This window comes from Eumetopias jubatus, unplaced genomic scaffold, assembly GCF_037043125.1.
Source record: "Eumetopias jubatus isolate StellerSeaLion01/CBP00866 unplaced genomic scaffold, mEumJub1_p1.0 scaffold_13, whole genome shotgun sequence".
NCBI lineage: Eukaryota > Metazoa > Chordata > Mammalia > Carnivora > Otariidae > Eumetopias > Eumetopias jubatus.
Window position 1 is genome coordinate 38086186 of NW_028274819.1, and position 24956 is coordinate 38111141.

Sequence of the window (24956 nt, forward strand, 5' to 3'; positions counted from 1 at the left end):
TCCAGTGTAACATCGGAAAGGAGTGGTTAGAGGAGACAACCTTGCCATGTACTTGATCTTTACTGTCTTACTGCATTAGCTAGAAATTCCAGTATAATATCGGAAAGGAGTGGTTAGAAGAGACATCCTCGCCATGTACTTGATAATGGTGGAAAGCTGTGTGTTTCTCAAAAAGTATGATGTTAGCTGTAGGTTGTATGTAGATATTTCTTATTAAGTTAATGAAGTTCTCATCTAGTCCTAGTTTACCAAGAGCTTTTATCATGAATGGGTGTTGGATTTTGTCAAATGTTTTCCTGCATCTACTGATACGATTTTTTTTTTAAACAAAAAAAACCTCTTTTATTGAAGTGGGAGACGGATACACACATTTTTGATGGGGTCTTTTTTGATGGGGTCTCGGGCTCAGGGAGGCCTGGGCTGGGGGCGGCGGAGCAGGCGGGCGGTGGCGAGGCTGGTGCCCTGGCACTGGGGCCGCGCGTACTTGAGGAACATGGCGGCGTGGATGGGCGCTGGGCCTAGGAGCACGGCGAGAGCCATGCATGGCTCGAGCGGGCGCAGCTCTGCGGGACTGTAAAGCGAGGGCTCGAAGCTGGAGCCCTCCTCGTCGAGCAAGCGGTGCGCCAGGCTCAGCACCACAGCTGCGCGCCGACCGGGCTCCCATCCTGTGGCCTCGGCCTCCAGCAGAGACAGCTCCCGAAAGTAGGTGGCAAATAGCATCACCTCGGGAAGGACGCACTCTTCCATTTTGCAGGCCAAGAACAGGCAGGCCACGCCCAGCAGCTGCAGGTGGTGTAGGCACACTCGACCGGCGCACAGGTAGGAATCCAGTAGGTGCACCGTCAGGTAGAGCATGTCGCCCGCCAGGCCCAGGTACTCCTGCACCTGGATCAGCCAGTCCACCACTAGCGTGCGCATCTCTGGCGTCACGGTTGGGAGCAGGGCCCTCCGGGGCAACGCGAGGCACACCATGACTTCGGCGAAGATGTCCCCAGCATACTCGCGTTCTCCCTCCAGCCCCAGAGCGCTCAGAGCCTCTGCCAGCCCCGGCGGCTCACACAGCCCAGGGGGCCTCTCCTGGCTGCCCTCGGGGATGCTGTCGGGGTCTGGGGCGCTGGGAGAGCTGGGGGAAGGCGGCGGTGGGACTCAGCATTCTCCACGCTGGCGTCCGGGGACCAAGCTGTGATTTTTCTTTTCTTTTAGCCTATTAAAGTGATGGATTACATTAAATGATTTTTCATTGTTGAACCAGCACTGCCTACTTGGTATAAATCTCAATTATATTGTATAATTCTTTTATACATTGTTGGATTCAATTTTATTTTTTCAATTTCAATTTAAATTCAATAATGTTTTTTGAAGATTTTTGCATCTATGATCATGAGATTGGTCTGTAACTTTCTGTTTTTGTAATATCTTTCTACGGTTTTGATAATAAGGTAATGTTGATCTTTTTTTTAATTTTTTTGTTATGTTAATCACCATACATTACATCATTAGTTCTTCATTTAGTGTTCCATGATTCATTGTTTGTGCATAACACCCAGTGCTCCATGCAGAATGTGCCCTCTTTAATACCCATCACCAGGCTAACCCATCCCCCCACCCCCCTCCCCTCTAGAACCCTCAGTTTGTTTTTCAGAGTCCATCGTCTCTTAGGGTTCATCTCCCCCTCCGACTTACTCCCCTTCATTCTTCTCCTCCTATCTTCTTTTTCTTTTTTCTTAACATATGTTGCATTATTTGTTTCAGAAGTACAGATCTGTGATTCAAATATCTTGCACAATTCACAGCGCTCACCATAGCACATGCCCTAGCCAATGTCTATCACCCAGCCACCCCATCCCTCCCACCCCCCACCACTCCAGCAACACTCAGTTTATTTCCTGAGATTAAGAATTCCTCATATCAGTGAGCTCATAGGATATATGTCTTTCTCTGATTAACTTATTTCACTCAGAATAACACCCTCCAGTTCCATCCAAGTCATTGCAAATGGCAAGATCTCATTCCTTTTGATGGCTGCATAATATTTCATTGTGTATATATACCACCTCTTCTTTATCCATTCATCTGTGGATGGACATCTTGGCTCTTTCCACAGTTTGGCTATTGTGGACATTGCTGCTATAAATATTGGGATGCACGTACACCTTCGGATCCCTACATTTGTATCTTTGGGGTAAATACCCAGTAGTGCAATTGGATCATAGGGTAGCTCTATTTTCAACTGTTTGAGGAACCTCCATACTGTTTTCCAGAGTGGCTGTACCAGCTTGAATTCCCACCAACAGTGTAAGAGGGTTCCCCTTTCTCCACATCCCCGCCAACATCTGTCGTTTCCTGACTTGTTAATTTTAGCAATTCTGACTGGTGTGAGGTGGTATCTCATTGAGGTTTTGATTTGGATTTCCCTGATGCCGAGTGATGTGGAGCACTTTTTCATGTGTCTACTGGCCATTTGGATGTCTTCTTTGGAAAAATATCTGTTCATGTCTTCTGCCCATTTCTTCACTGGATTATTTGTTCTCTGGGTGTTGAGTTTGCTAAGTTCTTTATAGATTTTGGATACTATCCCTTTATCTGATATGTCATTTGCAAATATTTTCTCCCATTCTGTCGGTTGTCCTTTGGTTTTGTGGACTGTTTGTTTTGCTGGGCAAAAGCTTTTTATCTTGATGAAATCCCAATAGTTCATTTTTGCCCTGGCTTCCCTTCCTTTGGCGATGTTTCTAGGAAGAAGTTGCTGTGGCTGAGGTCAAAGAGGTTGCTGTCTGTGTTCTCCTGTAGGATTTTGATGGACTCCTGTCTCACGTTTAGGTCTTTCAACCATTTGGAGTCTATTTTTGTGTGTGGTGTAAGGAAATGGTCCAGTTTCATTCTTCTGCATGTGGCTGTCCAATTTTCCCAACACCATTTGTGGAAGAGACTGTCTTTTTTCCATTGGACATTCTGTCCTGCTTTGTCAAAGATGAGTTGACCATAGAGCTGAGGGTCCATTTCTGGGCTCTCAATTCTGTTCCACTGATCTATGTGTCTGTTTTTGTGTCACTACCATAGTGTCTTCATGATGACAGCTTTGTAATAGAGCTGGAAGTCCGGAATTGTGATGCCGCCAGCTTTGCTTTTCTTTTTCAATATTCCTCTGGCTATTCGGGGTCTCTTCTGGTCCCATACAAATTTTAGGATGATTTGTTCCATTTCTTTGAAAAAAGTGGATGGTATTTTGATGGAGATTGCACTGAATGTGTAGATTGCTCTAGGGAGCATTGACATCTTCACAATGTTTGTTCTTCCAAAACATGGGCATGGAACGTTTTTCCATTTCTTTGTGTCTTCTTCAATTTCTTTCATGAGTATTTTATACTTTTCTGAGTACAGATCATTTGCCCCTTTGGTTAAATTTATTCCTAGGTATCTTATGGTTTTGGGTGCAATTGTAAATGGGATCGACTCCTTGATTTATCTCTCCTCTGTCTTGTTGTTGGTGTATAGGAATGCCACTGATTTCTGTGCATTGATTTTATATCCTGCTGCTTTATTGAATTCCTGTCTGAGTTCTAGCACTTTTGGGGTGGAGTCTTTTGGGTTTTCCACATACAGTATCATATCATCTGCAAAGAGTGAGAGTTTGACTTCCTCTTTGCCGATTTGGATGCCTTTGATTTCTTTTTGTTGTCTGATTGCTGTGGCTAGGACTTCTAATACTATGTTGAATAGCAGTGGTGATAGTGGACATCCCTGCCGTGTTCCTGACCTTAGGGGAAAAGCTCTCAGCTTTTCCCCATTGAGAATGATATTTGCTGTAGGTTTTTCATAGATGGCTTTTATGATATTGAGGTATGTACCCTCTATCCCTATACTCTGAAGAGTTTTGATCAAGAAAGGATGCTGTACTTTGTCCAATGCTTTCTCTGCATTTATTGAGAGGATCATATGATTCTTGTTCTTTCTTTTGTTAATGTATTGTATCACGTTGATTGATTTGCGGATGTAGAACCAGCCTTGTAGCCCAGGGATAAATCCCACTTGGTCCTGGTGAATAATCCTTTTAATGTACTGTTGGATCCTATTGGCTAGTAGTTTGGTGAGAATTTTTGCATCCATGTTCATCAAGGATATGGGTCTGTAATTCTCCTTTTTGATGGGGTCTTTGTCTGGTTTTGGGATCAAGGTAATGGTGGCCTCATAAAATGAATTTGGAAGTTTTCCTTCCATTTCTATTTTTTGGAACAGTTTCAGGAGAATAGGTATGAATTCTTCTTGAAATGTTTGGTAGAATTCCCCTGGGAAGCCATCTGGCCCTGGGCTTTTGTTTGTTGGGAGATTTCTGATGACTGCTTCAATTTCCTTAGTGGTTATAGGTCTGTTCAGGTTTTCTATTTCTTCCTGGTTCCATTTTGGTAGTTGATACATCCCTAGGAATGTACCCATTTCTTCCAGGTTATCTAATTGCCTTGCATAGAGTTGCTCATAATATGTTCTCAGAATTGTTTGTATTTCTTTGGTGTCGGTTGTGATGTCTCCTCTTTCATTCATGATTTTGTTGATTTGGGTCATTTCTCTTTTCTTTTTGATAAGTCTGGCCAGGGGTTTATCAATCTTGTTAATTCTTTCAAAGAACCAGCTCCTAGCTTCGTTGATCTGTTCTACTGTTCTTTTGGTTTCTATTTCATTGATTTCTGCTCTGATCTTTATTATTTCTCTTCTCCTGCTGGGTTTAGGCTTTATTTGCTGTTCTTTCTCCAGCTCTTTAGGTGTAGGGTTAAGTTGTGTATTTGAGACCTTTCTTGTTTTTGAGAAAGCTGTGTATTGCTATATACTTTCCTCTCAGGACTGCCTTTGCTGTATCCCAAAGATTTTGAACAGTTGTGTTTTCATTTTCATTGGTTTCCATAAATTTTTTTAAATTCTTCTTTAATTTCCTGGTGGACCCATTCATTCTTTAGTAGGATGCTCTTTAGCCTCCATGTATTTGAGTTCCTTCCGACTTTCGTCTTGTGATTGAGTTCTAGTTTCAAAGCACTGTGGTCTGAAAATATGCAGGGAACAGTCCCAAACTTTTGGTACCGGTTGAGACCTGATTTGTGACCTAGGATGTGATCCATTCTGGAGAATGTTCCATGGGCACTAGAGAAGAATGTGTATTCGTTGCTTTCTAGATGGAATGTTCTGAATATGTCTGTGAAGTCCATTTGGTCCAGCGTGTCATTTAAAGTCTTTATTTCCTTGTTGATCTTTTGCTTAGATGATCTGTCCATTTCAGTCAGGGGGGTATTAAAGTCCCCCACTATTATTGTATTGTTGTCAATGTGTTTCTTCACTTTTGTTATTAATTGCTTTATATAATTGGCTGCTCCCATGTTAGGGGCATAGATATTTACAATTGTTAGATCTTCTTGTGGGATAGACCCTTTAGGTAGGATATAGTGTCCTTCTTCATCTCTTATTACAGTCTTTGTTTTAAAATCTAATTTGTCTGATATAAGGATTGCCACCCCAGCTTTCTTTTGGTGTCCATTTGCATGGTAAACGGTTTGCCACCCCCTCACTTTCAATCTGGGGGTGTCTTTGGGTCTAAAATGAGTCTCTTGCAGATAGCATATGGATGGGTCTTGTTTTTTAATCCAATTTGATAGCCTGTGTCTTTTGACTGGGGCATTTAGCCCATTTACATTCAGGGTAACTATTGAAAGGTATGAATTTAGTGCCATCGTATTGCCTGTAAGGTGACTGTTACTGTATATTGCCTCTGTTCCTTTCTGATCTGTGCTGCTTTTAGGCTCTCTGCTTAGAGGACCCCTTTCAATATTTCTTGGAGGGCTGGTTTCGTGTTTGGAAATTCCTTTTTGTTTGTCCTGGAAGCTTTTTATCTCTCCTTCAATTTTCAGTGAGAGCCTAGCTGGATATAGTATCCTTGGCTGCATATTTTTCTCATTTAGTGCTCTGAAGATATCATGCCAGTCCTTTCTGGCCTGCCAGGTCTCTGTGGATAGGTCTGTTGCCAATCTAATATTTCTACCATTGTAGGTTACATATCTCTTCTCCCGAGCTGCTTTCAGGATTTTCTCTTTGCTTCTGAGACTCGTAAGTTTTACTATTAGATGTTGGGGTGTTGACCTATTTTTATTGTTTTGAGAGGCATTCTCTGTGCCTCCTGGATTTTGATGCCTGTTTCCTTCCTCACATTAGGGAAGTTCTCTGCTATTATTTGCTCCAATATACTTTCTGCCCCTCTCTTTCTTCTTCTTCTGGGATCCCAATTATTCTAATGTTGTTTCGTCTTATCGTATCGCTTATGTCTCGAATTCTGCCCTCGTGATCCTGTAGTTGTTTCTCTCTCTTTTTCTCAGCCTCTTTATTTTCCATCATTTGGTCTTCTATATCACTGATTCTCTCTTCTGCCTCATTTATCCTAGCAGTTAGCACCCCCATTTTTTAGTGCACCTCATTAATAGCCTTTTTGATTTCGACTTGGTTAGATTTTAGTTCTTTTATTTCTCCAGAAAGGGTTTCTCTAATAACTTCCATGCTTTTTTCAAGCCCAGCTAGTATCTTTAAAGTCCTGATTCTGAACTCTAGGTCTGACATCATACTAATGTCCGTATTGAGTAGGTCCCTGGCTGACGGTACTATCTCTTGTTATTTTTGCTGAGGTGATTTTTTTCATCTTGTCATTTTGTCCAGAGGAGAATGGATGAATGAGAGAACAAAATGCTAACAGGTTAACAACGTCCCCAGCAAATATACTCTATACAAAGCAGAAAAGACCTGAAACCAGGGGGGAAAAAAGGGAAAGAAAGAAAAAAGAAAGAGAAAAGAAAGAACAAAAAAACAAAAAGATAAAAACAAAAACAGAACAATACAAAAAAAAAAAAAACCCGAATATGATCAAATATGATCAGGCTAGTGCATAGATCAGTGCCACACACTAGATTTGGGGCGTATTTTTGTCTGTTAGAAGAAAGTGCCTCCTAAAACTTTAAAGGAAGAAAGTCTTATATATGTACAAAATAAGGGTTGATTCGATGAAGGGATGGAAGATGACTATAAAGATGAGAATTATAAAAGATTTTATAAAAGGAATTGATACGATAAGAAGTTGTTTGAAAAAAGAAAGAAGAAGATTTAAAGAAAGAAAAAGGGAGAGAATGTGATCAGACAGGAGACTAGAACAAGCCATACACTAGTGATTTAGGGTATATTTTGATCTGTTAGAAGAAACTGTATCTCAAAATTTTAAAGAGAGAACAACTATATATATATATATGCCAAAAATAAGAGTAACTACTCTGAAGGGATAAAATGACTCTAAAAATGAAAAATAAAAAATGTTTTTTTTAAAAAAAGGAATTGATAAGATGTTGGTTGAAAAAGGGAAAAAGAAAAATTCAAAAAAAAAAACAGTTAAAAAAATTAACTTTGAAAAACTAAGGAATCATGGTAAGAAAAAGCCATGAATTCTATGTGCAGTATTCCCCTAGCGCTGGAGTTCTCCCGTTCTCTTTGATCGGTAAACTTGGTCTTGGCTTGCTAGCTGTTCGTGCTGATCTTCTGGGGGAGGGGCCAGTTGCCGTGGTTCCCAAATGTCTTTGCTGGAGGCGGAATTGCCCCGCCCTTGTCAGTCTGGGCTAAGCAATATGCTTAGGTTTGCTCTCAGGAGCTTTTGTTCCCTGCAAGCTCTGGTACCACTCTGGAGGACCAGGGTGAAAATGGTGGCCTCCCAATCTCCACTCGGAGGAGCTGAGAACTCCAGGCCCCGCTCCTCAGTGCGCCCCCAGCGAAAAGCAGTCACTCCCGTCTCCCCAGTCTCCAGCTGCACTCTGTGCTCACCCGGCCTGTGACCGAGCGTTTCTATCTCTGGCACTTGACCCCGTGTGGAGTCTCCAAACCCAGCAGATCCTTGCGGTGCGCTCCCGCGCTGCTCCTCCCCAGGGAGGAAGGGGAGTCTCCCCAGCTCTGCCACTTGTTGGGTCCCTGCTAGAGGAGCAGTGGCCCGACTGGGCCGCGGATCACAGTTTATGGCAACCCCGAGCTGAGAGCCTGCGCCTCGGCTCCATCTCTGCAGTCGGCTTCCCTGCTTGGATACCTGGGAGCTCTGCTGCACTCAGGCACCCCTGGTCTTTCTGTGACCCCGAGTGTCCTGAGGCCACACTGTCCCGCGAGGGTTCCACCCCCCGCTTGGCCACTGGAGCGATGTCCCTCAGTGGAGCCGGCTTCTAAAAGTTCCGATTTTGTGCTCTGCGGCTCTATCACTTGCCAGAAGCGGCCGACGGAGGCCCCCTCCCCCGCCATCTATCCTCCCGAATATCGCCTCGGATTCACTTCTCCGCACGTCCTACCTTCCAGTAAGTGGTCGCTTCTCTGTTCAGAGAATTGTTGCTACTCTCTTCTTCGGTCTCCTGTTGAGTTCGTAGGTGTTCGTAATGGTTTGATCCCTATTCAGCTGAATTCCTGAGACCAGACAAAATCCAGGTCTCCTACTCCTCTGCCATCTTGCTCCGCCCCCTCAAGGTAATGTTGATCTTATAGAATGAGTTAGAAATATTTTCTCTGCTTCAATCCTCTGGAATATATGGTGCAGAATTGATATAATTTCTTTCTTAAATTGGTGTAATTTCTTTCTTAAATGTGAACCCATTTGGGCCTGATAATTTGTTTTGGAAGATTATTATTGATTCAATTTTAAAACATATGTAGGTTTATTCAGATAGTCTGCTGCTTCTTATGTGAGTTGTGGCAAATATTGTATTTCAAAGAATTTTTCCATTTCATCTAGGTTATCAAATTTGTGGGCATAAAGTTCCTCATAAAATTCCTTTATTATCCTTTTTAATGTCCATAGGATTTGTAGTAATGTCCCTTCTTTCATTTGTGATACTAGCAATTTAGGTCCTTTCTCTTTTTTGTTAGCCTCTCTAAAGGCTTATCAATTTTAATGATCTTTCTAAAGAGTCTGCTTTGGATTTTATTGATTTCCTCTACTGATTTTCTATTTTCAATTTCACCGATTGCTACTCAAATTCTTAATATTTCTTTTTTTATGCTTACTTTAGTCTTGGTCATCTTTTTCTAGCTTCCTAAGGTAGAACCTTATATTATTGATTATACATCTTTATTCTTTTCTACTATATGCATTCATTACTATACGTTTCCCTCCAAGCACAGCTTTCACTACATACCACAAGTTTCAATAAGCTTTTTTTTGATAAGCTGTGTTTTCATTTTCATTTCATTCAAAATATTTTTAAACCTCTTGAAATTTCTTCTTTGACCCACATGTTATTTAGAAAGGTGTTGTTTAATCTCCACATTTATTTTGGGATTTTCCTGCTAGCTTTCTGTTACTGATTTCTAGTTTAATTCCATTGTGGTTTCAGAGCAGACATTATTTGATTCAATTCTTTTGAATTTGTTAAGGTGTATTTTATGACCCAGAATGTGGTCTCAGTAAATCTCCCTTGTGAGTTTGAGAAAAATGTGTATTCTACTCTTGTTGGGTGAAACAGTCTGTAGATGTCAATTATACCCTGGTCATGATGATGTTATTTATTTTAACTTTGTCTTTACTCATTTTCTGCCTACTGGAGTTTGCTCCTTTTTATTGTTAACTTTTTGAGAAACTGCCAAACTCTGTTCTAAAATGATTGCACTATCTTACATCTTCGCCAGCAATGTAAGAGAATTACAGCTTCTTCACATCCTCACCAACACTTGATATGTTATTTCTAACTTTAGCCATTCTAATGTGTTGTGGTAGTATCTCACTGTTTTTGATTTGCATCTCCCTTCTTTGATGATCAGTGTCTTTTAATGCATTTTCCTAGCTCAGAGTTACAGGTATTAATATCTAGGTATTTCTAGAAATCAACCACTCAACCTGCAAAGCCGGCAACATCTATGCTTCTCAAGGCCATCCCAGCTATGCCACTTGACTGAAAATCAGGTATATCTTTAATTATCAACCAGCCATAATCCCATTCTCATTTAACTTTCAGGTACCAATACCCTTGGTGCAGGCCAGTCATTGGTAGGGGAGGTAGGGGACTTATGTATGAAGACTTCCAAAGGGCTGTTAAAATCCAAGAAGATGAAGATACAGACTTAATAATGGCTACCACTATAGGACACTCACCACATCTAAGGTGCTGTGCTGGATATTTTACATGCATCATCATAATCTACCAAGGTAGGCATTACAATCCCCATTTTACAGATGAAGAAACTGGCTATCACAGATCCAACAAACTGATATCCTTATGAATTAATAGAGAATGGCAACAGGCAAGGTGAGCCTATCCAGGGGTCCTAAAGGCCGCAGGATCTCATTGCAGTAGAGATTCTAATTCAGCAGTTCTGTTGAGGGCAGAGTGCAGATTCTGCATTTTCAAAGATCTCCCTAGTGATACAGATCCTACTGGCTCCTTACCACATTTTGAGTAGCAAGGGCCTGTCTTTACCTCTTCACAAAGTCCAGCCAGGCAGGGTGTCAACAGTTGGTGTGCTTGGACGCAGCCCACTGTAAGTAAAAAAAAAAAAAAAAGGAAGCAGTACTGCTTTCTCCTCCTGAAAACTGATATAAAACAGCTGTAAAGTAGGAGCCAGGTGGGTACCTGTTTGTCACTTAATATATCACATAAGATAGATAACAGCTGTCCACCACTAGAGCCAGAGGCTAGAGCAGATGATAATACTGAGAGAGAACAATGGAAGAGAAATGACCCAGGCTCAGCTACACAATTCTGTTTCCACCAATGGGCCACTGTTACATAAGGATACACACAAATCTTCCTCACCTGGGGAAGAAGATAAACCTTTTAAAGGTGTGAATGAAGAAGGAAGGAAGCCCTGAGAATGGGATTTTAAAATGGATGGTGGTTGAGATTTTAATAGCCAGGCTGATCTACAAACATACACGGACACGTGAAAAAGTTCTTAATCCCAGTGGAAAAAAAGATAGTTGTTGTACGGGTAAAAGAATAACAAGAGTGCCATGGTTCCACATAGTCAAGGGGTAACAGTTGAACAAAGTCTATGTGAGCATAATGCTGAGACAGTATAATGGTTTAAGTCAGGGAGAGAGACTCTAACTTGCATAAAAAATTATCCTTTGGAGGATCAACAGTAAGGTGGCTAGTCTGGTGGCAGGAAGGCCAATTAACAGGCTATTGCTCGTGTTCTCAAAAAGTGATCCCCAAACCAGCAGCATCAGGATTACTACAAACTGGTTAGAAATGCAATTTTTTTTGGACTATCCTTAGACTCATTGAATCAGATGTCTGCAGTTGGAACCCAACAATCTATGTTTTAATGATTCTGATACATACTAAAGTCTGAGAACCACTGGGCTGGGCTATGAAATGGTCCCAATAGGAAATGAAAAGCAGTTGTACTAAGATAAAGGCAGTGAGGAAGGAGAGAAATACTTTCAGAGATGTTTTGGAGATAAAAACGACTAGACTCATGACCTAGGAGACACTGAATATTCTCCTTAATGTCTTTAACAGACTGAGTGAATGATATCATTGATAAAAATGTACATCACTGGAAAAAGAACAGTGGGGTCAGGGGACTAAGATAGAAAATGAGCTCAGTTTCAGTTATGACATGTTTGGGGAGCCTGTAGGACATCCACATAAAGATGCCCAGTGGGTGGCTTAATAAATGAGTCTGCAGCTCCAGAGAAAAGATTGTGGGTGATGACAGAAATTCAGGAGTCACCAACATATGGGAGAGAGTAAACTACACAGGAGTATATAATATAGCCTTGAGCAGAGGTTTTCAACTTTTCTTCTGCTAGGACAGATGATGAATGGCGTTCATAGGAGACACACTCCCAGGAGTATACTCAGATCATAATGGAAACCAAACATACACACATATGAACAGAAGTCGTTGACCAAATAAAGCAAAGCATTCCCAATGCTGTTTTTATAGGTATTTTTAAAAGCACTGTAAAAGTAAATGGTCACTAAAATTATCTATTTGATAATCTCAAAACATCATTTTTGGGGGAAAAATTATGGATGACTAATCTAACATAAAAACTATGTAAAATTATGTTTTAAAAATGAAATCCAGATCTCTGTGAGTTATAAAAGAAAGCATATACTAATAAAGAAAAGTAACTCATTTTATAATTAAAAAGTGTAGCACATATTTATATTTATTCATGATGTTAATATAAATAATATTGCACATGTCATTTGGCTGATCACATTGCCTTTGATTTGGAATTTGTAACTAGACTGTATTCTCATTTCTATGCTATGCAGAGAAAGATGCACATGCATGCTTTCTTCACCTCCCTCCATCATTAAAAATGTATCCGTGGGTAAAATCAAGGAAACAAACTATAAACAACAAACTATAAATCCCCAATTTACAAATGATATCTCAAAATTGCTTTAACTATCAATGACATGTCAATAACCATAGTTCACAGATGTTTTCAGCAAATATAAAATAGGCTATGAATTATAAGCAATTCACTTCCAGCTAGCTCAAATTCCTCCTTTCCCCACAGAAACAAGCATGCACTATTGAAATGCAAATGAGTTAGTGTGACATCCTTATAATAGTAACTCTGAGGTGAGTCAATTTAAAAAAGTAAATCATTTGCAAGTGCTTGTAACTTAATGCTTTATGAATAAGTGAGTGGTTTTGACGTATGTCCTGATTGATTCTGACACTGTAATGTGTCATACCACTGAGGTCAAGAAGTACTAGGCTCGAAAGATGATTGTAGCGAAAGCACAGAGAAAGGATGTGGACAAATAAAGACCATCAATATTTGAACACCTAAAGAGGACTAGAGGAGAAGTGAACTGGGAGGGAGGAGGAGAAGAGAAATAAAAGGGTGTCACAGAAGCCAAGAGAAGTGAAACACTCAAGGAATGAGTGGTCAGTAGTGTCAATATCCTGTTGACAGAGTAAATAAAATTAGAGGTGGCAATGATGGAGTCACAACCACCATGAGGCTGCACTGATTAGTGGTCAGTGATAGAGAGCACAGGCTCCAGGGCCAAACTGCCTGCCATATATGAGCTTTGTAGCTTTTGCAATATTCATGATCCCTTTTGGAACTTATATTCCAGTGAGATAGACAACAGAAAATACATGACAGATAAACAAGCAACGGACACACAAGTGGATCTTTCAATGCCAGGAGAAATGCTATGAAACAAATATAAAACCTCCTGCCTTTAAGGAGCTTATGTTCTAGGCAGAGTTAAACAAAATGTAGTAGGTAAAATGTGAACTGGAAGTTGATGTTAAATGGTTCCTGAGTGACATAACGAGGACACAGAAGTGCAGAAGATGGACTGACCATGTGCCTAGGCTGAGGTGGTGAGGGAAAGGGCTTTAGCCAAATCTTAAAGAAGGGCTAGCAGTAGATAATTATGGAGGAAAGGAAAGAATTTCTGAGATGGAGGCAAAATTGAAAGGCCTGTCGGGTACACTATGCATTCCCATTTGGCTGAAAGGGCGGGTTTAGGTAGGAAAAACATTGGCAGACAAGGGGGTAAATTAAATTGGGGTCAGAGAGTCAAAAACCTTGCATGGCAAACTAAGGAAATTTATGATACCCTGAAGGCAGCAGAGAAACATTTAAGGTTTTTGAAATAAAAAAAAAAAAACAAGGTATTTAAAGATACCACTTTAAAAAGGAAAACACACACTTAAAAGAGACAGTAAATTTTCAACACCCAAGAGCACTTTATACCAAAGCTCTGCCTCACTGACAGCAGAAATTTTAACACACACACTCGAAGAAAACTCTTGAAATCCGCTTCATGTTGTCCTACAGAATCAACTGATTATGAACAGTTTTATCAATAATTTTTCTAAAAAGATCAATGCACGGAGACTTAATTTGTTCCATTTTCTCTATTGCACCATTAATGCAATTTCCCTCCTGTCATTCTATCACTATCTAAAAACCATAGAAGAGCTAATAGAGGCACAGTTCCCAGAACTGTGGACAGCCAGATGTAAAGGAATCCAAAAATGCCCTCCTTGTTTTCCAAAAGAGAATCCACATGATACAATACCAAATCCACTGCAGAGGACCTTGTTTGAGGAAGAGAGTGCACAATTACATTTGCACTAAGAGTTTTTTGGATATAGTTCTCGTTAGTAAGGGTAAAAATCCACTCCCAGCACAAAGGGTATTGAGGTGGGGGTGGGGAGTTCACATTATTCATGAGGTTTTTGTTTTTGTCTGAAACAGTGAAGTTTACAGTCTAGTCATGAAATTGATGCTTATGTGACATTAGACTTTCTTAGAAAGAAGACAGGTAAAGACTCGAGATTACAGGTAAGTTGGAAACAACTTATCTTTTATCTTCCCTTCTAACTAAACATTACAGCCACATGAACAACTCCATTAAATACTTTTCTGTTACCTAGGGCCTTGATTATGCCACTCTAAATTCATTTTTCCTACCTAGGAGGATTTCAGTCTTCCAAGAACTATTCACAAGTGTGATTATTATACTCTTCTTCAACTGCTGTGCATTTCAGAGGCTTTCGTTTTAACCAGGGTACAGCAAAAAAATCTCTTTGGGCTAACAATGACTGGACACATAAATCAATGAAGTCCTCTTACATCTAGCTCAATTTTTAGTTCAAAACAAACACAGACTACATAACTGTTGACAGCAGCTCAGACAACCAAACACTGCAGGTTTTCTCAAAAAGTCCCACTTTCAATTAGCCCTAAATCATAGTTCATATAAAGCACATTCTACACTTGTTAAAACCATTTTTTCAATAAGGTTACCATAATAACTACAGAATCTAGAAATTAGAGGAGGCTTTCTGAAGCCAGCTAGTTTAGACAACTGGTTTATCTATGGTCAATATTACAAAGCAGGTGTAATTATACAAATCTAAAAATGTTCTGAAATGGATTTTCTCCATCCCCTGACTGGAAATGCCCTCCCTTAATTCAAGATGGAAAATGGCCTCTATTGGGCACCATATCCGACTGTGTATTAATTAAGTCATATATTATCTCAACCTGAAAAATGCAACAATGAGGTAAGGGTTATTCTCATTGCATTATACATAAGGAAAGTCGTATGCCAGGAGGATTAAAAATTCCTGTAAATTCAGCAGAAGATTCAAACCCAAGTCTCTTCCACCTAAGCGTGTGTTCCTTCCCTTACATCATGCTGCTTTTCTTCCGTGTTTTGTCTCCACGTGTCCCCTCCCCATCCCGTTCCCTCTCCCATCCCTGAGAAGGGAAGAAAGAGTCTCACACAAAAACTCAATCACTATGACAGACTTTCAGGCATCTAACAGATAAACTGATAATTATACAAAACTAAAAGTACCCACAAACAAATTTCTAAGATTACTGGTTAAATGCATGTACTTACATCAGCCCTTTCCTGAAATCCAATGAAGTTCTATTTACATTTTTGAGTTTTTAAAAATTGTATACCTATAAGAGCAATAAGAATGCTAGGAAAGCAAAATTTAGGAAGCTGGAAAGCAGATGAAGGAGTGATGACTGACTTTTCAGATTTGAAAAAGTTGAATCCCACTCAGTAAGAAAAGCCAAGAAACAATTTATTTTGCATCACAGAACCCAAAAGGCTCAGGAATTGGCAACAGCAGCAGGTAAAGGTGGGCTGAAGGTCTCCTTAAGAAGTAGGTAGATACCCAGATTGTCTTCTCTATCATTCTGTTACATGACTGCCCCTCCACCAATTTAGGAGAACATGGGACACTTACGCTCTATACCGAGGAACACCATTCACAACCAAGTGCAAGTTCAATACTGAAATCAGGGGAAATAAGTGAAAATTTACAGAGCAAACAGAATGCTGAAATCTATGCTTAGCTTCCCTGGGCAGGAGCTCTGAGGAGTATTTTCTAAGGAAACCAACTAAAAATAAAATAAAGATACTGACAATCAAGTTTTTACCAAAAGAATGGCCCAGATCATTTTATATTGAATTCCACTGTCAACCACCACATCCCCATTTGCAGAGAACTTCCAAATAGTGTCTTTTTATCCAGCTCTTAAGTAGGAAGAAAGAGCCAGGTTCAAACATGTGGGGGAAGCTTCTATTATAAATGACAGAAGCCAAAGCAAATCAATAAACGGAAGCAATGAGGAAGTACAATTACTCCATTAAGAGAAGAACACTTCAAATAAACCATCATTAATGTCTTCAGAGAAAAAACACTATTGCATTCATGAAACAAAAACAATACACTATGAAAAAACATAGAAGAAGTGATCTTGGAGTACAAAAAGGACAGCAGAAATGAAAAGCTCAGCAAAAAGGTGGAAGACAAAGTAGCAGAAATCCTCAGACATCAGACGAAAATGATAAATACATGGAAATAGGAAAGAAAATAAGGAAACTGGACAACTAAGGAGTCCAGCATCAAAACAACAGGAAAGCCAGAAAGAGAGGACCAAAGGAGTAGGAGTAGGGGACAAGGCAGTGAAGACAATCCAAGGACACTTGAAAGCTACAAATATCTAGATTGGAAAGGTCCACCGAGTGCCCAGCAGAATAAAGGAAAACTGTACCCCTGTCATCATGAAACTTAAAACGGGACTTCAAAACAAAGGATAAAAAATCAGAAAGGCATTGGATTTCTGAAATTCCATAACAGAACCTAAAAGACAATAGAGCAATTCCCCCAAAATTCTGAGGCAAAAAAATTTTACAACCTAAAATACAATGCCTTTTCAAATTATCAGGCAAGGGTGAAGGTAAAATGATTTACTAGACATATACCTTAACTTATTATATGCCAATTTTCTAAGCATCAACTCACTTACCCAAAAAAAGACAGTTTTCAGAGAAACAAGGTCTCAGAAGTTTTTCTCCAGTGTACCCTTTCTCATATAAGTAATGGAAAAATGTGTTCCATCAAGCTAGAGCAATAAACCAAGAAAGAGTGTGAATGATGAACAGGAACAGGGGCTGCCATTCCAGAAAGATGCAAAGGGGATCCCCAGAATCATGGTGAAGAGAGATTCCCAGGACATATGCTACATGGCAAGCCTAGAAATCAACCAACCTTTGAGGGAAATTTATTCAAGAACATGAAAGTGTTAATGTCTTTAGGAGTATTTATACAACTGGTATGAGTTTGGGGCTAAATTATGATAAATCCATAATAAATTGCACAATAAAATCTATCAACTTGGGTGCTTGGGTGGCTCAGTTGGTTAAGCATCTGCCTTTGGCTCCGGTCATGATCCCAAAGTCCTGGGATCAAGCCCCACATCTGGTTCTCTGCTCAATGGGGAACCTGCTTCTCCCTCTCCCTCTGTCTGTAGCTCTACTGCTTGTGCTGTCAAATAAATAAAAATCTTAAAATCTATGAACTCAATGATTACTAATGACAGGGGAACAAAGATCTGTGCAAGAAAAGAAACCAAGTATACTTGTTCATTCATTCGTTAGTAGCATGCACAGAGTCATCGTAACATGAACACAGAATACTCATCTAACAAAAAGATGTGTGGTGAGGTGTATTTAAGACAGCCGAATCCCCATCTTATATGGTTGGAAGTCAATAAAAAATGTCAAAATTGGAAATATGAAGAAGTAGCAAAGAAACATGCTATTTAGAGATATGGATGAAAACACCAAAAGAATCTGTTAAAAGCACTGAAAGTGGTTGCCTCATAATGATGTAATATATGGTGATTAACATAATAAAAAAATTAAAAAAAAAAAAGCACTGAAAGTGGTTGCCTCTAGGGATAGGAAATGCGGAAATTTTTCAAAGGGATTAATCATCTTTATAAAGCCTTCTAGAACCATTTGGCTTTTTAAACTACATGTATGTATAAATTTCACAGAAATACAAATTAATTTTTGAGTGTCCATTAATAGATTTTTTTCACTGAAGGCAGCAAAGTATGAGGGTTAAAAGTTAGTAGACTGCTTGGGTTGTAATCCTAGCTCTTTCATTTGTAACTTTTTGACCTTAGGAAAATTGCTTAAAAAAAAAAAAATCTCTGCCTCAGTTTCCTATTTCATAAATGAGGGTTATAATACTTCCCTCAAAGAGTTTTTTGAGGATTAAATACATGCAATTTGAACAGTGCCTAGCTCAATGCATGTTTATAATTATTTTTATTTGTGCAAATATAATACTTGGGGGTATTCTGTATCAGTCTAAACAATACAAGGAATAAAACTAGAACAGTATGTCATTTCATTTCATTCCAATTCCATATTACATTTATTGGCCCAAAATTATAATTTAAAAAACTCTAAGAACCAATGAACTAACATTCTAAGTAGCAAGTGATTTATTAGGCAATCACTTTGTTAAATGAAAATAGTTGATTAGTATGGTCACTTCTTCAATGTCTATTCAATAAGGTATAGAAGGTTCTTTAATATTACATCCACTTAAAGAATATTTATAGCCCTTAATATTCTAACCTTCCTCTACTTAGCAATTTGAGAAATTGATGGAAAGTATTACTATGTCTTCTAGGGGAAAATGAATTAACTTTCATTTATAATTCTCCCTTTACCAAAAAGAAATTATTTTAAAAGCTGTCTTCATATTTTCTGAGCACTGACTAATCTTTTAGTATTTTTAGGGCCAATATACATGTGAGTTAAAATTCATTCATCTGAAGTATGTCAAGAAAAAGGGAAAGGATCCTCACAATAGCCCTCAAGACAGAATATCATTTTCCCTCATGTAGATGAGGACTCTCTATCTGCTGCATATTTATTAAGCTGTTGGGTTACCAGCTAGAAACAGACAATTCTCCAGCAACTTAAAATACTTCTCTTCACTGAGCTGCAGTTTGGTGTGAGATGTCAAAGGATGAAATGTGCATGCATAAGTGGTCAACTGAAGATGAATGTTTTATATGGTTTTTGTCCCAAACTGCCAGAGACAGTGCTAAAAATGAAATACACATTAAAAAAAAAAAAAAACTCCCAAACAATCCAATTTAAAAAATGGGCAGACACCTGAATAGATATTTTCCCAAAGAAGACATACAGATGGTCAGTAGCACAGGAAAAGATGCTTGACATCACTCATCATCAGAGAAATGCAAATCAAACCCACAATGAGAAATCCTTTCACATCTGTCAGAATGGCTAGTACCAAAAAGACGAGCAGTAACAAGTGTTAGCAAGGATGTGGAAAAAAGGGAACTCTTGTGCACTGCTGGGGGGGAAGGTAAACTGGTGCAGTCACCGTGGAAAACAGTACAGAAGTTCCTCAAAAATTTAAAAATAGGGCTACCATACAATCCAGCAATTCCACTTCTGGGTATTTATCTGAAGAAAACAAAAATATAAAAAGATACATGCATCTCTTAAGTTCACTGAAGTATTATCTATAATAGCCAAGATATGGAAGCAACCTAAGTGTCCATCAACAGATGAATAAAGACACACACACACACACACACACACACACACAGTGGAATATTACTCAGCCATAAAAACAATGAAACCTTGCCATTTGTGACAACACAGATGGACCTGGGGATATCATGCTAAGTGAAATAAGTGAAAGACAAATACTATATGATTCACTCACATGTGTTATGTTAAAAACAAATGAAAAAAACAGAAACAGAATCATTAACACAGAGAACAAACTAGTGTTTGTCAGAGAGGAGAGGTGCAGGGGTATGGGCAAAATGGATGAAGGGGATTACAAGGTAAAAACTTCCAGTTATAAAACAAGTCAAAGGGACAAGTACAGGACAGTATAGGGAATAGTCAGTCAATAATATGGTGACAGATGGTAATTAAACTTATCATGATTTCATAATGTATATAAATGTTAAATGACTACTTATGCATCTGAAACTAATATGTTATATTTCAACTATACTTTGATTTTAAAAAACTGAAATACATCAGAATGCTCCAAGTAGTAATGAGCCATATTTGAATATCCATGGTGCCAGCCACATACTCGTGGGTTCCTACAGCTGTATAAAGGGACCCCAAATGAAGACATTCTCATGATATTGAAGCAGCCTCATGGACAGTCATCTTTCTGTTTCTCGAGGCAGTCTACAATTCTGCTTGTCAAATCTAATTACGAGCAAAAAAACCAGAAATCTATCACTTGTCTAGTACCTTGTTAACATGTCCCCAATGAGCCAATATGAAATGAATGCAATAGAGAAGTCCATTTGAAAAAAAACAAACAAAAACAAAACAGGGAGAAATTGTCAATGGTGCTCCATCAAGGTCTGGGTGTCAGAAAGAATACTATGATAGAACTAAGTATTTCCAGATGAATATATAACATGCCAGTCTCGCTAAAATTAAATTTATTCACAGGTGATAGTGTTTTCTAATACTTACAGACTACTTGGGTACTGCTTGCTAAAAACATTTTGGGAAGTTGTACATCAGCTCTTAATCTACATGAAGTGTAGGGAGTTAAGAGTCAGATTGTGCAACTGAAAATTAAGAAGAGCATTTTACTTTCTTTTTTTACTTTCATCTCACGTGGAGAAATCCTAGTTCCTCATCTGCAGCATTTAACTCAATCATGGCAGTTGTTAGAGTGTAACAAGAAAAAAAGTTCCACTCACAGTGTAGTAGTATTATACATCTAGGAAGAAAACTGGGAGAAATATTGTAGACTGTAGGTGATTCCTTCCGCCAGTCTCCTTCACTTCAAACATTTTTTGCCATAAAATGAGTTTGAGATGGAGGATGGAAATCTATTATTACCTAAAACAGTCTCCATTACTCCTTTATGCATCTAATTGCAATGGTATTTTACTGAATGTAGTTTTGATGTTGAAAGATATTTATACCTGGTTGTCTTTATTATGGCTCCAAAACATAAAACCTTCAAGAAGAAACCTCAATCTCTTCCGATTTTGCAGGAAAACCTGCCTGCGTTGGACTCCCTGAATTTAACAGCTCTTCCTTCTGCTATCTTGTCCATCTCAATAAACAGCGCTTTCCTTTTGGCTCTCACCAAAAGCCTTGGGAGCATCAGTTTTGGCACGTCATTGTCTCTCATACACTCAATTCATCAATACATCCTTTTGGATCTAATTGCCCAAATTAAGCCCTTTCAATACCTCCAGTGCTACAACCATAGCCCATCATCATCTCCCATATGAACTCCAGCAATATGCTCCTATCTGGTATCCCTGTATCCACTTTTGCCTCCTGGTGGTCTAAAAAGTTCACAGAAGCACAAGTAATCCTTTTAAAAAGACAAATCGAATCATGCACTACCCTTTTTAGAAAAACACTAATAAAAAAAAAAAAAAAGAAAAACACTAATGACCCCCCTTTATACATGGAATAAAATCCAAAGCACGTATCTTACCAAAATTTGCAAGTGCCTAGTGATCTGGCCCTCAATCCTCTGAATGTATCTGCTACCATTCTTCTTGGATCACTTGCTCCAACCCCCCTAGGTTTACCTGCAGCTCCTTCAAGACCTCCGCCCTCTGGGATTTCACACTAGCTGTTCCCTCTGCCTGGAACAGTCTTCTCAGATACCTATGTGACTTGCCTCCCCACTAGTTCAAGTCCTTCTCAGATATCACTATCAGTTTATATCAAAGAACATGCTCCCTCTATCTTCAACTTTAGTTTCTTACCCTGCTTTATTTTTTTCTTCTTAGTACCCAACACTAAATTGAAGGCAGATCATATACTTATTTGCTTATTTGTATTGCCTAATTCTCCAGCTTCAGGAAATCTTAGTTTCCTGCTACACCCACCATATCTAGAACAAATTCTGTCACTCAATAAGGATCTGTTGACTAAATGAACTGAGAAACTACACTGATCTGCACTTCATGAGAAATTTAAAGAATTTGATGGTAATTTTGATCATACATAAATCGCATCACAGAATTTATTGCCTACATACGGCTCCACTCTGAAGCACAAACTTTCTCATTCCATCTCTACACAACCCATGAGGTAACAAAATTGATTCACAAAGAATAATTGTGATGGTTAATTTTATATGTCAACTTAACTGCACCAGGAGGTGCCCAGATATATGGTCAAACATTATGCTGGTATTTCTGTGCAAATGTGTTTGGCTGATAATAATGTTTAAGTCAATAGATTGCATAAAAGAAGATCACAGGCCATAATGTGGGTGGGCCTCGTCTAATCAAGTAAAGACCTGTATAAAACAAAATACTGATCCTCCCTCAAGTAAGAGGGAATTCTCCTAACAACCTTCACACTGGAACATTGGTTCTTCCCGACAGATGGCTTTCAAACTAAGACACTATCAGCTCTTTCTGATTCTACAACAGCTTTCAGCCTTTGGGCTTCAACTAGGAGACTGGTGCTATAGATTTTGGACATGGCCAGCCCCCAAAATCATGTAAGCCAATTCCTTATAATAAATCACTTTTTAAAATGTGTGTGTGTGTGTGTGTGTGTGCATGTGCATGTCCCCTACTGGTTCTCTAGAGAACTCTAATACAGTAAGGAACTTTACCAAGAACACATTGCCAATAAACTACAGAAAAAGAAATTCAACAAAGTTCTGTTTCCAAAGTCTACACTTTAATAAACACCACTCATGGGATATAACAAGGAAACAAATTTCATTCTTCCCCTGACTCTAAAGAAAGATTTTTCCCTTGTCCCTGAAGTCTTTGTCAAGTCCCATAAATTTTTCCCTTACTCTTAGATAAGAAAAAGTCCTGTGAACAACTGTCCAGCACCAGACATTAATGCAGACTCCAAAATGGCTTCAACATCTGGTCACTGCTGCTGTCTGTTGTGGTTGGGCACTTAAGTGGGAGAAAGGAACATATTCCCTTCTCTTTCCCCCAGGTGGCTATTTTTTTGTTCTCCTGCCAGGATCAGGTTGACAGAGGATACTAAGAGAACAGGGCATGTATTTGATGGCAGGTACAGTTACCACTTAAAGTAGGGATCTCCAGTGGCCTATGCAGAGTTATGGACTCCCTCAAGGGTACTCCCCTCGTACCACTGCCATGGATGGGTCCTGTCTTTCAGGTGGCCACTATAGCTTCAACTCCTGTTTCTCTTCTAATCCCCTTACACTCTCACTGTTCCATTGCCACTTCCTTGCAACTTTCTTAGCAAAAAAACTTAAAATGGGTCCAGCCTAGCATATTGGCCATGGGAAGACACTCATTCTCTTCCAGCTCCTTTTCAAAGAGTGCTGTTACTTCCCATCACAGCTGCAAGTTCACATTTGCTTTGACTCCAGAAACAGTTCACCAGCTTGTCTTTTCAATACTCTAGGTTCCCTGAGGGTGGGACTCAGATTCTAGTTCATTGTGTAACCAAACTTCACAACACAAATATCAGCATCTTCAAGTGATCTAGTAATGGGGCTCCAGGCTTGATAAAAGAGAAGGCACAAGCCCATCTAGAAGTAAAGAGGTTCACAGGACAGATTTCTCCAAAAAAAAATTCTCCTTAAGAAATCCTAACCACACTCTCTTAAACTTTCCATATCCTTGAAGTAAGTGAGGAATTCAAGAGTCCTGAAACTGGCTCCAAAATATCTACTTAGAAGTATTCACTTAGTGGTCTGGCATCTCACTTTGAAATTGTACACTGACTGTATATCTGGGGGCCACACTGGAAAATGAAGAGTCCCATTCCAACATCTTCTTATAGTATACACTCTGGGTCCCTCTCCCACATCTCCTTGGGCCCTACCATTTTATCACATACCTGTTCGATTTCCTACTTCCAGTATCTGCATCTCTGAGCCTGAGAGGAAGGTGACAGTAGACGAGTGCTGGAAATTAATTTTCCCTGGAGCAGCCATCCACCAATGACTCACCCGCTGGGTGACATAAACCTAGACGACAGTGTCCCATTGGGAATGAGCCCCTTTACCCACAACTGTAACTTAAGGTCTCTTAAATAAAGCACCTAACAGTGGCCCTCTTCCCTTTCCTGTCTGACTCTCCCAATACCTTATTAGTGCTTCCTGGGCTTACCTCCTAAATAGCTTATTAGTGCCTCCTGGGGGTACCTCCTAAATAAAATCCAAAGAAGTCAAATCTTTTTCTCATAGTCTGCCCCCGGGAGAACCCAAACTCAGATACTCTTATACTCTAAATCATTCTGCTACTTTATCATTGTTTTGACACACCAAGTCCTTCCCTCCAAGTTTGTGTCCACAGCTCAGAGTAAGAGCCTTTAGGAAAGGTCACTGGTGAGAGCTGTCAACTACCCACTGTGATGGCTACAGGTTCCACAGTCTAGCAAAGTGAGCACTTTTAGGTCACTGACAGTTTGATAGCATGAATACACCTGACCCCAGGGAGCCAGGCTGAGACCTGCTCTCTATTTCAGGCTGACCAAGCACTCAAAGCATGGTGATGCTTTAAGCTACTTGCGACCTCTGGAAGCCAAAGTGAACAGTGATGTTGCCTTTGAAAGAAAAATGCCAATGTTAGTAGATCCAACAGCATATCTGTCTTCCAGATCTTAATTGTCACCACGAAGGGCAACCCAGTGGGATTCATTTTCTACCTCGCTTCAGACTCAGATCAGTAGCTCTTCACTTCTGTTACCTACACAGTACAGAAGTAAATCCACCCCATGTAGCATTAACATGTTCAAGCCAAGTCATACCAGTTTGTATCTATCTCTGGTTTCCAGCAAAAGCTAATATGTAATTACAGAGAGACTGTTGAGTAGAGGTAAAAATTATATGCCATGGTATGAAGTGAGGGAACCTTGGAAAATAAATGCCATAAATGTGAATGGGTAATATTGGACATCCATTCATTAATTGTTCTTTATGTACTCAACACTGTCCTAGGCCACAAAGCTAAGAAAGAAAATAGCTCTGTCTGCCTTTGAGGGAATCGCAGCCTGATATGAACAGAGCTCCATAAAGAGAAGCTATGATGAATATGCTAAGTGTTGGTATGGACTTAAGAATGTCTTGCCATGGGAGCAGAAAGGAAAGAGTATGTTTGAGTGATA

General features: G+C 39.5%; 2 protein-coding genes across 2 annotated transcripts in view; both read right to left on the reverse strand.

Moving 5' to 3' along the window:
* Nucleotides 1-24956, reverse strand: part of NELL1 (neural EGFL like 1) — an 820872-nt gene that overhangs the window by 276994 nt on the left and 518922 nt on the right. The window lies entirely within an intron of this gene.
* On the reverse strand, nucleotides 406-23784 carry LOC148162624 (cyclin-P-like). The gene is made up of 4 exons (XM_088017966.1): nucleotides 23688-23784; nucleotides 21077-21175; nucleotides 15745-15790; nucleotides 406-1123 (listed from the first exon to the last, which is right to left on the reverse strand). The coding sequence occupies exons 1-4, from the start codon at nucleotides 23782-23784 to the stop codon at nucleotides 406-408; spliced, it is 960 nt and encodes a 319-aa protein (XP_087874092.1).